This window comes from Fonsecaea multimorphosa (genome assembly GCF_000836435.1).
Source record: "Fonsecaea multimorphosa CBS 102226 unplaced genomic scaffold supercont1.6, whole genome shotgun sequence".
NCBI classification, from domain to species: Eukaryota; Fungi; Ascomycota; class Eurotiomycetes; order Chaetothyriales; family Herpotrichiellaceae; genus Fonsecaea; species Fonsecaea multimorphosa.
Genome location: NW_015971640.1, coordinates 831,612 through 844,426, shown reverse-complemented (window position 1 = coordinate 844,426; position 12,815 = coordinate 831,612). Strand labels below are relative to the sequence as shown.

The 12,815-nt window shown below is 53.6% G+C and overlaps 4 protein-coding genes across 4 annotated transcripts; 2 read left to right on the top strand and 2 right to left on the bottom strand.

The window, feature by feature from the left end:
• Window positions 1-872: 872 nt before the first annotated feature.
• On the bottom strand, window positions 873-1,415 carry Z520_04050 (uncharacterized protein; the record flags this gene model as incomplete). The annotated part of the gene is made up of 1 exon (XM_016774560.1): window positions 873-1,415. One exon carries the CDS (start codon window positions 1,413-1,415, stop codon window positions 873-875), a length of 543 nt encoding a protein of 180 aa, XP_016634487.1.
• A 1,961-nt stretch (window positions 1,416-3,376) lies between these two features.
• Z520_04049 (uncharacterized protein) lies at window positions 3,377-6,616 on the top strand (the record flags this gene model as incomplete). Its single annotated transcript, XM_016774559.1, has 3 exons — window positions 3,377-6,047; window positions 6,123-6,208; window positions 6,266-6,616. The coding sequence occupies 3 exons, from the start codon at window positions 3,377-3,379 to the stop codon at window positions 6,614-6,616; spliced, it is 3,108 nt and encodes a 1,035-aa protein (XP_016634486.1).
• Window positions 6,617-7,457: 841 nt separating this feature from the next.
• On the top strand, window positions 7,458-10,330 carry Z520_04048 (uncharacterized protein; the record flags this gene model as incomplete). Its single annotated transcript, XM_016774558.1, has 2 exons — window positions 7,458-8,685; window positions 9,273-10,330. The coding sequence occupies 2 exons, from the start codon at window positions 7,458-7,460 to the stop codon at window positions 10,328-10,330; spliced, it is 2,286 nt and encodes a 761-aa protein (XP_016634485.1).
• Window positions 10,331-10,648: 318 nt separating this feature from the next.
• On the bottom strand, window positions 10,649-12,653 carry Z520_04047 (uncharacterized protein; the record flags this gene model as incomplete). The annotated part of the gene is made up of 3 exons (XM_016774557.1): window positions 10,649-10,775; window positions 10,874-12,536; window positions 12,596-12,653. 3 exons carry the CDS (start codon window positions 12,651-12,653, stop codon window positions 10,649-10,651), a joined length of 1,848 nt encoding a protein of 615 aa, XP_016634484.1.
• Window positions 12,654-12,815: the final 162 nt, after the last annotated feature.

Genomic DNA, 12,815 nt, shown 5'->3' with positions numbered 1-12,815 from the left:
GGATGGATCGAATCATTCTTGTCGACAGTGATGTACTCCGTCCCATGCCTGACGCCCTCTCTCGGCTTTATATGTACGTGTCTATGTATCTACGTATGGATGAATGGATGGATGGATGGATGAACGGCTGAAGGGATGCCTCTTTTTGAATCCCACACAAAAAGCTGGGAAACAAGGCAGAAAGCAAGTATGTTATGACTGCCGTATGTACTGTTGCTACATAAGTTGACAGACTTGTTTGAATGACAGAAAAGCATATGTACTTCGGGGCTGTGTTTCGATGATTCAGGCGATGGTCATGGCTGGCTATGTAGCTAAGCCTATTAGCTGTCAGTTGTGTGTTGTATGTCGGGTATTGGGTACTACAGGAAGGTACACAGATGGTCAGTCACTACTTACAGATGGGAAGACTAAACTAATGAAGAGATCATTATATGAATCTGTCTGTTATCTCTTGGGTGGTTTGGAGAAGCTATCTCTGCCCTATCTTGTGTTAAATTCGACTGGATATATCCCCTGAGAAAACCTCCCCCACCGACCAGCACAGTCATATGTATGTATCACGCAGTCCGGCTGTTGCATCCCATCGAGTCAAGTCTATTCCACTCTCTTCCCCAGCGCAAGGAGGAGAGGCGTGATCGATATATTTACAAGGAAAATACTTGGATGAATACACACGCGCCCCGTACGTATATTTTATGCACACAGCTATTTCCTGAGACGTACGGGATATAGGTATGTCATTGATATATAGAGCGGACACACACACACACACATAGTCATTCATCTCTCTCTGATCTGCGAGTCGCGAGTACATATAAAGGCCCCGAGCGAGTTGGATCTTGATCTGAATCTGTGTCTGGACCTAGACACTACACGACGACCTGATAAATGGCATACTCGACCTTCTCGACGCCCTTGGGACCCAGAACAAGCGCGGCCTTTGCGACCAGGACCGCGAAGTTCATCCACCAATACTCCTTGCTGGACGTGTTGCACCAGAGCACCTCGGTGCCGTACAGCGCCGAGGGCATCTCTTCTCCTGGTGGTGGCGGTGCCGATGCCGCTGCGGCGTCGCCATCCAAGGCGCCCATGATCGGCTTGATCAGCTTGTCGTAGCCGACGCTCTGGAACTTGAACAGCGTCGAGGCGCCCGTGGCTGGGTCGGCGGGTGTCTGCGCGACAACACGCAGGTCGACTTCGAGCATCAAGTCGTCGACGTGCCGCGTGCAATAGTCGCCGCCGCCCGGGAGGACCGTGGCGATCTTGTCTCCCGCGGGGGTCGTCAGTTCGCCCGACGGCAATTCCACCCAGCTGATGCGTCCGCGAGGAGTGGCGCCGGCATCGAGCACCGTCGTCGGTATGAGGCTGAGGTTGAGGACGTGTTTGAGCGTTGGGGGAGTGGTAGAGGCCATGGTTTGGTTTGGTTTGGTTTGGTTTGGTTTGTTTGAGCTGGACTTTTTGATATGCTTGTGTCTTGGAGGACTGGGGATTGATTTGTTTCCCTGAATTCGGCACAAAGGTCGTGGATGTTATACACCTGTGATGAGAAGTGTGCAAGGTACAGCTGAGAAAGGCCACGAAGACGACACTCCCCTACCGTCCGGTCAAGCTTTTTATATACGAGGTCTTGGTACACACAAGCTCAATCTCACATGTTTTGATTTGTGATATCGGCTTCACTAGCCAGTAGTCAGGTTACATCATATCAGGGTATTTCCCAACCCCGGAATCTGATCTGACTTGCCTTTATCAATGACCCACGTTACAACCAGAAGCTGTTTGAGTGGTATACACGCAAAGTTCGTGTTGCTGACTGCATTGCACCTATGTAATACGCGATTGGACTAGTTGGCCTAGATAAGTCCGGGTGCTTCAGCTTCAGTAAGAGGCTCAACCCAATCAGGAAACGCAGAAGAGGAGATAGCGACATAATGTCCGCAAACAGTTTATGTTCGGAGAAGCAGCTGTGGTGCGCTTGCTGTATGTTGTTTGCTCCAGCTGACACACGCAGGGTCGGGTCGCATCGTAAAGCTGCTGTAATAATGATTTAGCCTCTTAGTGCTAGCCGTAGAGCCTTCCTCAACCTCTATACAAACTCGAGTTCTGCATCCGTTTGGTACGGGTTGTGAATGCATTCGCTGGTTCCGTCGATGCAATGCCGCCCAAGCAGCCATGCTCGGTCGCTCCACATCAAAGCCGAGAATGTGGTGTTGCCCCTTTTCTGAGTCAGCATTCGGCCTCGTTGCTCGTCAGAACAATCGCCCATGTGGCATAGAATGGGATGTTTAGAATCGTGAGCGCCTATGCCCCATGGAGTTCAATTTTCGATGTACCCGCCCCACAGAGAGATGGGGATTTAGTCGCTGGAGGCCCTATTCGCCGAGCCATTTGGAGTACTACCTCGTACTGAGATCGGACCAGTCCCGCGTTGCGTGTCTCTTGCCCAGTCGGGCGATGCACGGAGGCCTTATTACATATTGATCAGATCGGCCTCCGAGGACGACGACGACGGATTCAATCTTCTCTCACTCCTACCCGAGAGAAGGATGAGGGAGAAGTCTCGGTGCCACCATCAGGTTCATGTGTCCAAAGTAATATGAATGACCAAAAGCGGAGGTTGTGCGATTTTGGCACTCGACGGCCTGCTTCCGTTTGACGCAGCTCGCCACAGCTTGAGGTGTGGTGCAATAAAAGGTAAGGGCTTTTCACACTGTCAAGAAGAATCCCTTAAACTACCTAGGTAGTAAAGAAGGTTCGTTGTGTCGTGGGAACAGTGACCTTCTCGTTAAACCCGCTCCCTCCAGCTAGCAGGAGTTCACTCCAAGATCAGGAAGGAGCATGGGACTTGGATATAAGATACTTCTGATGGCGTGTTATAACCCTCCCAGCCCCTTCGGAGCACCCATTCATGGGGCGAGCGAGTCTGAAGCTCATCCAATTCGCGCCCATGATCGCTGTCGACGATGACACATAATTCAACCGTCATTCAAAAACACCCTATGTCGCGAGGATGTCAAAGCAGGCTTCTGACTGGTCAAATCACCAAAATCTCTCTGTCAGACAAATACACTATTTTTTGCACCACAACACCTGCACCCTTCCACTCATCTCACTCACCTTCACACTCAGACTTCATCCTTGAACTACCTCACTGCATACGGCGACAGCCAGGATGGAACCTGACTCTACGTGCTGACCGTTCCCTTCCTTATATTCTTTCGACCGTTGACTACTTTCTCGTCCTCTTGTACGAGTAAACTCTTTTATTATAAGTCGTTGAGGCGCAGACCTTCCCCTTTTCTTTCCTGCGAATGACATCGAGCATTTCCCTGAGCATCCAGACGCCTACCACACACATTCTGGCTTTGGTTCTATGGACAGTCCTTTCATTCTGTACGATACGCCTCTATTGCGCATCCCCTACATCCCGGGTCCATATCGATATGATGGGCTCGACCCAACAAGGCCATTTGGAGAATTTCCAAGGCGAGCTGGCTTCTGTGGCTCTCGAAACGAGATTGACGAGGAGCTTTTGAGATCTAAGTCTGATGAAGAGCTCTCGTCCTTGGCCCAGGCATGGCTTTTCTTCGGACTACTCTCAGAATTCGCCTTGCTGGACGATCCTAGCCCCTATATCGGACGACAATCGGCAATGGGAGGTCTCCATGAGTACCTTGTGTTCAAAGACATGTCATCTATGGTCCACCGCTTACGCCAGCGTCTAGTGGTTTTGCCTTTTTCTGAACATGGCTCCTGGCGTTCGAATTTGTTGGAGTGTCTCCACACCGTAGATATTGCGGTCACGGCAATTGATGTTCAAAATCGACATCTAGATACAGCGTTGCCTCTTGTTCTTCTCTCTATTCGGTTACTTGTAGCTTTTGTCAAACGCGTATTTGAATTGTTGGAGCAACCACCCCCCGGCTTCTGGACTCGGAATTTCATTCGAAGCAAATTTTTCAGCACCAAATGGCTCTTTTTGCATGCTTTATCTGCTTCGGCATACAATGAATGGCTTTCAACGTTGAAGGATTATCCGACAAAGCGTGGCAGGCACCAGGAACCACGTATGAGCGATTCCCTTCTACTTCGCCTTTTCGAACAGCACAACTGGTGCCCCTCACAGGCCAGGCGCATCCTCGAGCTTCACGATCTACCCACTGCAAATTACTTTGCTAGCATTAATCGGCGACCCCTGCAACGTATCGATCACTCCCGCTGTCACGCTTCCCCGAAGTGTGTTGCCCACAACGTCTCGCTGGCTCCAACTACACAACCAGCGACTTCGGCGTCGGAAGCTGCATACGGAAGAAATCCAGAACAATACCGGATAGCACATGTGACGGCCGACCACCATTGCACGATGGCAAAGGTCGAGCGGGAGAAGCTCGTCAAGATCATCAGAGCAGGTGGTATTCCACTGGTCTGCATGACCTTTGGCTCCACCACCTTGAGGATCGTGGAAGCTCGTCCATGGACTAAGTATGTCGCTATCTCGCACGTCTGGTCTGGAGGCCTAGGTAATCCAAATGCAAATGCACTCCCTGAGTGTCAAGTAAAGAAGCTACAGCAATGTCTCAGAAACGTGTTTGAGGGTCTAACGTTCAAAGGTTTGGCAACAGCCCTCGGACGCTCGGATTTGCTCTCGATAGCCTATCCACGCCGCCAATATCTTTGGCTTGATACATTGTGTGTACCGGTTATTACAGGCAATGACCCGGAGGAAGAACGCATAAAGAACAAAGCGATCTCACAGATGGCCGCAATTTACGCTGGAGCCGAATCTGTGATTGTATTGGACGCCGAGCTGCAGCAGTCGCCAGTTCAGCCCGCACGGTTGCCGTCACAAGAGCGTGAGAGTCTTGCTGCAAAGATTTACTCCTCGGCTTGGATGGAGAGATCATGGACGTTACAGGAGGGTGCCCTGGCTCGAGAACTTTCATTTCAGCTGGAATCTCGAGTTTTCCGTCTAGGTTTTGAGGACCTACTCGACGAGAAAGCGCCAAGTTGGCAGCATCCTCTCGACAATTTCGTTTGGTCTCGAGCTGTGTACAGCAATACCTTTGAGAACGACGGCGCATCAGAATCGGATTTGCATGCCACCAGACTTCGTTTACCTACGTCAGTTGTAGCGCTGACCCTCCGCGCACTGCAGAGGGAACGGATCTGGCTTACTAACCTTGCCCCCGGGAGTAAACGAGAGGCCGCGATTCTGCGTTGGAAATTGTCACAGTTCGTTGAAGCATGGAATAGCCTGATCCAGCGCGAGACAAGCCAGAAGAAGGATTTATATCAGATTGTTGCAAATATGCTCGATCTCAGTCCCCATGAAATACGATCTGGTGTCTCAGACATATCTCACGCAGACACTACAACCATTCCTCCTCAGCAAGCTCGATACTTACCACTCATCATTCGAAACTGTCAGATTCTTCCGATTTCACTACTGTTCAACTCCGGACCACGTATGCGCGATCCTGAACGCCCTCAAAACAGTTGGCTACCGGTCGAAACGAGCGAATATGGCATCATGGGCGATCAACTTTCGGCCTGCGCCGGACTGTCGTGGAGACCCAATGGCTTGTTCCTGGATAAGAGAACTGTACACCGAGAGAGCTTGGTGGCTTACGTGTTCTTGGAAAGGCAAGAAAGAGCGCCAAGATTCAGGATCATTGATCAGAACGGGGGCTGCGAAACCCGTTGGGTTGTGACCGTGAACGAGTGGATGGAGCCAGGAACGAACTCTGCACACTCATCCACAGAGGCCTACGTCGCCACGGAGAGTGCGGCCGAGCGAGTATATAACGAAGGGGTTGGCACGTGTATACTGGCGGAGAGGTTTCCTGGAGGCGTCAGTCACGACCAAAGCAAAGCCCTCCTAGGAGCGCGCTTTAGCATCGCAGAAAGAAATGGATCTCTACTGACATTGCGATTCGACAAACCATTGCTTCTGCTGCTGGACCAAGACTCCTCCACGGAGAACGATATCCCTGTTGTTGAGGCCGGATCTTCGTTGAACGACTTTGATTTCCTGGTCGAGTATGGTATGTGCTTCCTTGGGTGCCGATCTATGAACGGGTGCACTGGGTCTTATTCACTTCAGCTGACGCTAGGCGTAGCACCGTCGCCACATCACGATATCAAACTTCGTCGCCGCCCGATGCTCTCTGCTCGCAGTCCTTGGACGACTGGAATCGCGGCAACAGTGAGTTGGGTACTGGCCTGGAGTTTTCTGTCCCACACCTTTCCGCGTGCTTTCCAGCGTGTCCTGTTTATTATCCTGCCCAACACCCCGAACTGGCTATTCGATCTCGACCTACCCCTGGCCTGGGAAATCGTGGCTTTGGCAGTCTACTACATGGTGTGTTCAGTCACATTGCTCTTCGTCATCGCTATATTCCCCTACCAGATGATCCATATGCCGTTGAGCTGGCTCGCCTACAGGATTTGGCTCAACAGCTTCGACCCTGAGTGGGCTAGATCGCCGATGCAATTCCTCTTTCACGAAGCCGAGTCAATCATTGGTGAGGCAGAAAGGTCGTTCCGCCGTGCTTTTCGACGAAGGTCGCCACTCATGGGAAGCTCTTCCCTAAATAATGTAGTCTTAGAGTGACACTTTCGGAACGCAACATCTCAATGGGAAATGGTATATGCCTCAAAATGGACAACAGTACAAGTCGCCGTTGTGCGGTCGACCTTTTGACGAACCCGCCAGGGGCAAGCCCGGCAAATAGGCACAAGACTTACAGCCTGCTGTGATCTTCGGAGGTCTTGTCACCTTACCAAGGGTTCGAGGGCGCTGTTAGATTGATACTCTCTTATTAAAGATACCTAGGGAAGTTTCGATTCCAGAACTTCACGCCACGAAGAGCCTGTGCGGTTACTGTCGACGAGGTAGCGGTACAGGCTGCGCTTACCTACCTAGGTATCTGGTAGATGGTGTCTTATCCGCCGGTGAGCACAGGGCGGCGTCACCCTCGTCCCGACTGGGGCTACATGATCGAGTGACCAGAGGTGGCTGGACGACAGCCTCTTCACTTTGAACATCCACCCTCCCTCTCACCTTGGCGCTCACCGGACTCACCTCCATCCTCACCCTTTACTATGTGGCAATACCTTCGGTACAGACCAATGCAAGATACAGGGAAATTCCCCTCCCAATCTAGCGGTAGCCAGGGTCGCTTTTGGTTTCCCTGGCTCGCATATGTCATTCATTTTCTTTTTTTGCATGACGTGTAGCTGACGAAGCTACAGGGACACTGCGTGTCCACGAGGCGGAAATCGTATTCCAATTGGGCATACTACCTAGGTACCTGGTAGGTAAGTACTGTATCAGTATGGTTACTGTTGTTCAACTCAGATATATGAAATCACAAGCGTCAAGACATGGACGTCTTGTGATTTAATTCTCGAAAACAAGCACGCACTTTATTTGGCCTGGGTGTATATGTAGCATGTTGGTCAATCTCAATTCTATATTAACATGGCTTGCCATTCCCCTTTTCAGTTGCTTGGGGATTGCTGCCGGGGCCAATTCGACGGCGATTGACATTGCATACAAGTGTCTCGCGAATGGCACTGCAGCGCCGAACCAAACCGTCCTAAATAATGTGCGAACAGCGCGAGTCAGCGTACCGCGCAATCCTTTCCAGGTCATCTACGCTACCAGACAGAAGAATGTAGCCTTTGCATCGCTCAACACACCCTATGGCAACAGCACTCTGGGCGTCTTCAACACGAGCAGTCTTGCACCTCGATTGACGCATCAGGTCAACTTGTCGGCGGCGCGCAGTTTGCTCTTGGAAGACGGTGCATTCGGGTTGACTCTGACTCACGACGGTCGACATGTCTTGCTTGCGGCCGGCTCCGGCGCCGTGGTCGTCGACGCAGCTCTCGCGGCCGCAGGAGACGCCAATGCGGTGGTGGGTGTCTTGAACGGCAACACGACTCGCACGCCTGGCACCTCGGCGATCACGGTTTCGGTCTCGCTCGATGACCAATATGCCTTCATCGCCCAGGAGCAGGGGCCGAGTGCGTTACCCTATGGCAATGTCGATGTGTTACGACTGGAAAGATCGAGCACGAACGGCACCGTCACGGGAACCCCTGTGGGCTACTTGGACTTGGGCCTCGATGTCATCAGCACCACCCTCTCTCCAGACGGGCGGACCATGTATTCGACCAGTGAGCAGTTATCTGCCTACCAGTACCACGGCTTGCTCAACGTCGTCGACGTCAAGAAACTCAAGGTGGCTCCTGGTACCGCTGTGCTATCCAATATTACCACCGGCTGTGGTGCAGCAAGAGCCGTGGTGGCGCCAGATGGTAAAACGGTCTGGGTGGCCGCACGGTACGACAATACATTATTAGCATATGATACCCAGAAAGCCGTGTCGGACCCGACAGGCGCCTTGGTCGCCAATGTGACGGTAGGAACGTCTCCCGTGGGCTTCGTCTTTGCCCGCAACGGGAGCCGCATCATCACGACCGACTCGGACCGCTTCAATCTCTCTACAACGGGACTCTCTGTCGTCGACGTTGAAGCCGCGCTAGCTGGCAAAGGTCAGGAAAGCGTGCTTGGTCGAATCCCGACGGGCGTCTTTCCCAGGAATGCAGCGCTGAGCCCGGACGGAAAGACTGTCTTGGTGGCTGTAAATGGGCATGAGAGTGTGGTTGACGGTGGTGAGATTGTTCAATCTGATGGAGAGATTCAAGCGATTGATGTTTCATCTCTGCCCTGAATACCTAGGTACATTCACGTTGGCTCCATCTGATCATGGACACGCCCGTGTCTTTATACATACGGCGAAATAGCCTGTTCCAAAAATGCAAGGGCGTGCCTGGTGCCCTTTCTCCTCTCTTTGCTTCTCATACTCTTGTCAATGCCGGCCTGCCAGCTTCGCTGTGTCCAACTCTGATTAGGAGGCTCAAGCGGAGAGATTGATTGACACCATCACTTCTGTGCACACTGTTCCGGCGCTTCATTCTCTTGGTGACCCCACACACAGGGCGGCGTCACCATCGTCCCAACTGGGGTGAGACGCGAGCAGTTTCTCGGCATTGAACTTCCATAAAACCAAACACCTTCGCACTTCTACTACCACTGGCACTGCGTGAATCCCGCAAACCCCCTCACTCAGGAATGTAGAACTGTATGCTCGGCAGCTGCTCCTCCCCTTGCTGGGGCAGCAGCCGCAGACACGGGACCATTACCTCGCCACTCGTCCGAAACGTGACTGCCAGACTTCCATGCTCCCCACCACCTCCAGGACGTGGACTTTTCGCACCGCGTCCTCCACGCCTGCCTTGCACACCAGCCGGGAGAGGAACGGCCAGATGGCTCTCTTCGGGACTGCTGGCCCGTGAGAAGAAGAAGCAGGCGGGGCCATCATCGTCGTCGTCGTCCTCCTCTGGCCCACCGCAGAAATCCACGCTCCTGCTGGACCCGTCCTCCCCGCACAGCTCCCTCGACTCCTTCCACACCTACGCCCGGCGCACCGGCCTGTCGCCAACCAGCACGGTCTACGCGGGCACCACCTACGAGTACCTCGCGCAGGAGACCCTCCGACCGTATGGGTTTCGTCTGCATCGCGTGGGCGGCAGAGGCGATCGCGGCGTCGACCTCGTGGGCATCTGGGAGATACCGCTCTTGGCATCCTCAGGTGAATGGAAAGAGAAGAGCGAGAAAAGCACGATGGGACGGGGACGTGATGACTCTCCGGCTGCAATCGGAGAATTGGAGGGGGTAGAGACCGGGCGCCTCAAGGTTCTCGTCCAGTGCAAGCGGCTGGTCGGCAGGCATGCGCGGATTGGACCGAATTTGGTCAGGGAGTTGGACGGCGCTGTCAGGGCGGCTAGAAGTGCGGCTTTGCTGAACATGGTCTACTCTGAGACCGCGATGGCGAGCTCGACTGCAGAAGATGGCATTTCGGGAAGCAGCAGCGGGAAAGAAGAGCTGCAGGAGGACTCGAGTTTGAGGGGCCGGCCGGCCATCGGCGTCCTGGTAGGCACCAGGCCAGCGACTAAGGGCGTGGTGGACAGCATGAGCCGGTCGACTCGTGGCTTGGTCTGGGTCATGATGGAAGAAGTCACGGATCAGGACACGGACACAGGTGTTAGGGAAGAAGCTCAACGTGCAAGCCAAAGCGAGTCCGCTGCAAATCTACGAGGCCGCATCAAGCAGATCCTGTGGAACCACGCCGCCCGCGAAGCAGGACTCGAAGGCGTCGACGTGGTGAAACGCTACGACTCGAACGGCGCGGAAGAGCTGGTCCTGATGCGCAGCGGCCGCGTCTGGGGTGGTGGAGCTGCAAAAAAGCGAACATGAATCATGAGTCGAGTCGTCGACTTTAATAGTTTGCAATTTGTACTATTGAATATACCCCGGGCAAAGGCAAACTGCAAAATAAAGCGGGCAATAGCACTCAGCGAGCTCAGTTATGGTATCGTACATTGCCTTCCTTCGCTCCCTCCTTCCCTGACACAACAAATGCAACCCTCTCGCAGCCCCATCCCTCCATGTCTACGCATTTCTGCTCTTAAACTCTTGCGGCAGACCAGCCGAGGTCGATGCGGTGTCTGCCACGCCGCACGCATCAGGAAACAAAGGAAAAGTTTATAAAATCGGATCGTGCTGCACCGCCGTTTACAGCTTGGCCTTGGGCGTCTCCATGCTGGGAAGGAGCATGTCCCTGACGTCGTTGGCAGCTTCGTTGAGGTAGAAACTCATCCGTTCACAGCCGAGTTTCTTGGAGACAATGTTGAATTGTAAACTGCCGGTGGTTTGTCAGCATGTTCGACGGCTAGCAAGAAGGGCAGTGATACGGGGGATGGACAATTGCAGGGCAAAAAGGGGAAAGGGCAGACATACCTGTTCTCATTAATCATATAAGCAATTCCCCATCCTTGGTCCACAACTTGACTCCATCCGTAGCCGTTAAAGTACTCTGAACTCAACTGGCTGCTCGAGATATACCATGTGCTCGAGTAGGTGTATGCGGGATCGTTGAAAACCTCGGGTGTCTCCTCGCCGGGCTGGATGAGTTTCTTCAACCCGAAGAGGTGGCGATCCACACCATACCCGTCGCTTGCGTCAGCGGTGTATTGGACATGCGCCTGAACAGCGGCGCGGAAGAGGCGCTCGCTTTCCTCGCGGGAGACAGAGGGGTCGGCCATGGCATTGCAGAATGCCACGCTCTCATCCGAGACGGAGCGAGTGGTTTCTGTGCGGCCCTGCTGGTACTTGCGGGTTGCGGCCGACTCGTATGTTGGTCGGTTCTTGCCGTACATCTTGTGGTACGCCAGCTGGATGACCATCTGCACATACGCGTCTGGGGAGCACTTGAACTTCTTGATCAGTCCCTTGCCGTAGCCTTGATACGCTTGCACGCGGAGATCGTGGGAAGCAATGACTTGACGGAACTGGGCCTGTGCGGTGGCCAGGTCGTCAAGCACGGCTGCGTTGGTTTCAAACTTCAGGGCAACTGGGTCGGGCAGGTCGGAACGGATGGACGGGTTGTCAAAGTCAAGTTTATTGTGAGCGATGTAGGCATTGACCGTATCGCAAAGACGGTGGGTTGGAGTGCCATCCATCATGGAATGTTCACCCATGAAGCCGGCGGTGCCGTTGTCGTTGATGATGAATTGGACTGGCTTGTCGTACCATCGGTTCGCCCCGTCGCCGTGCCAGTAGACGTGAGCGCGTTCTTCAAGGGTGACGGGCATGCTGGAATCTAAGCACACGATAAAGGATGAAGACTCGATCTCCTTGAGGACTTCGGCGTTCAATGGAGACGCAGCCAGGAGGTTCTCGCGGGCTGTTGCGCCCTGGTCGCGGGGGAAAGAGGTGATGGCACCGATGGGGTCGGCCATCTGGGCATTTTTGTAGACCTTGTTAAACTGGAGCTCGAGCTCCGAAGTGTTGAGCTGCCTGCCAGACACATGTGTCTGAAGCTTCCAGAACTGGCCGTTCCGCATGACAATAATGTGCTCGTGGCCTTCGGCAGGGTATTGGATGGGATAATCGACGGGATTGGCGGCGACTCGCGAGGTGTTGAACATGTACTCGTAGCTGCTCATGGCGATGGGCTTCTTGCGCATGTACTCGGGCTCCAGAGTCTTGTCGTCGACCTGTCTCTTAAACTCGAGGGCGGCGGTTGTGATGGCAGCTGCACGTTTGGCCGGGTTTCTTCTTCGGCGGTCATCGCGGAAGGAGTAGAAGTACGAGACATACGGCACCACAGGGTCACGGTAGCCCAGGTAGGCCGCCTCGTTCCACCAGTCAATTATCCAGTTCTTGACGTTGGGGTCTTGTGCTTTTGCTATTAACCTCTCTTGCAGCTTCTGGCCGATCCCTCCCGGTTTGTTCAGGGCAGCCACGGCCTTTTCGGAGGCAGCATACTCCTCTTTGGACAGTAGAGGGTGCAGACTTTTCAAATAGCGGGCGGAGGTCTCCTCGAGGGAAGGGACTGGTAGTCTGGGTAGAGATTCCTCAAACCGGAGCATTGGGCCTTTGGAGAGATCTTCTCGGTATTCTGCAGCCATCCGTGTGTCAGAGATTGCTCTTTCGCCGGGTGTTCCAGTGTCGACTCACCCTCAGTCACCCAGAATTGAGGTCTGTTCGAGGCCTTCCGCTTGTTTGTGGGAGCCATGGCGAAGGACTGTGAGCGTGTCAGTTCCCCCACCTGACGTCAACTGGCAGCGCAAGACGATCATTTACCTTGAGAGCAGCGGAAGATGGAGAAGCACGGGGGACGGCACGCAGAGTTGTTTGTGCTCCTAGTCGAGGCAGTGTGGGAAACATCCCCAAGAAC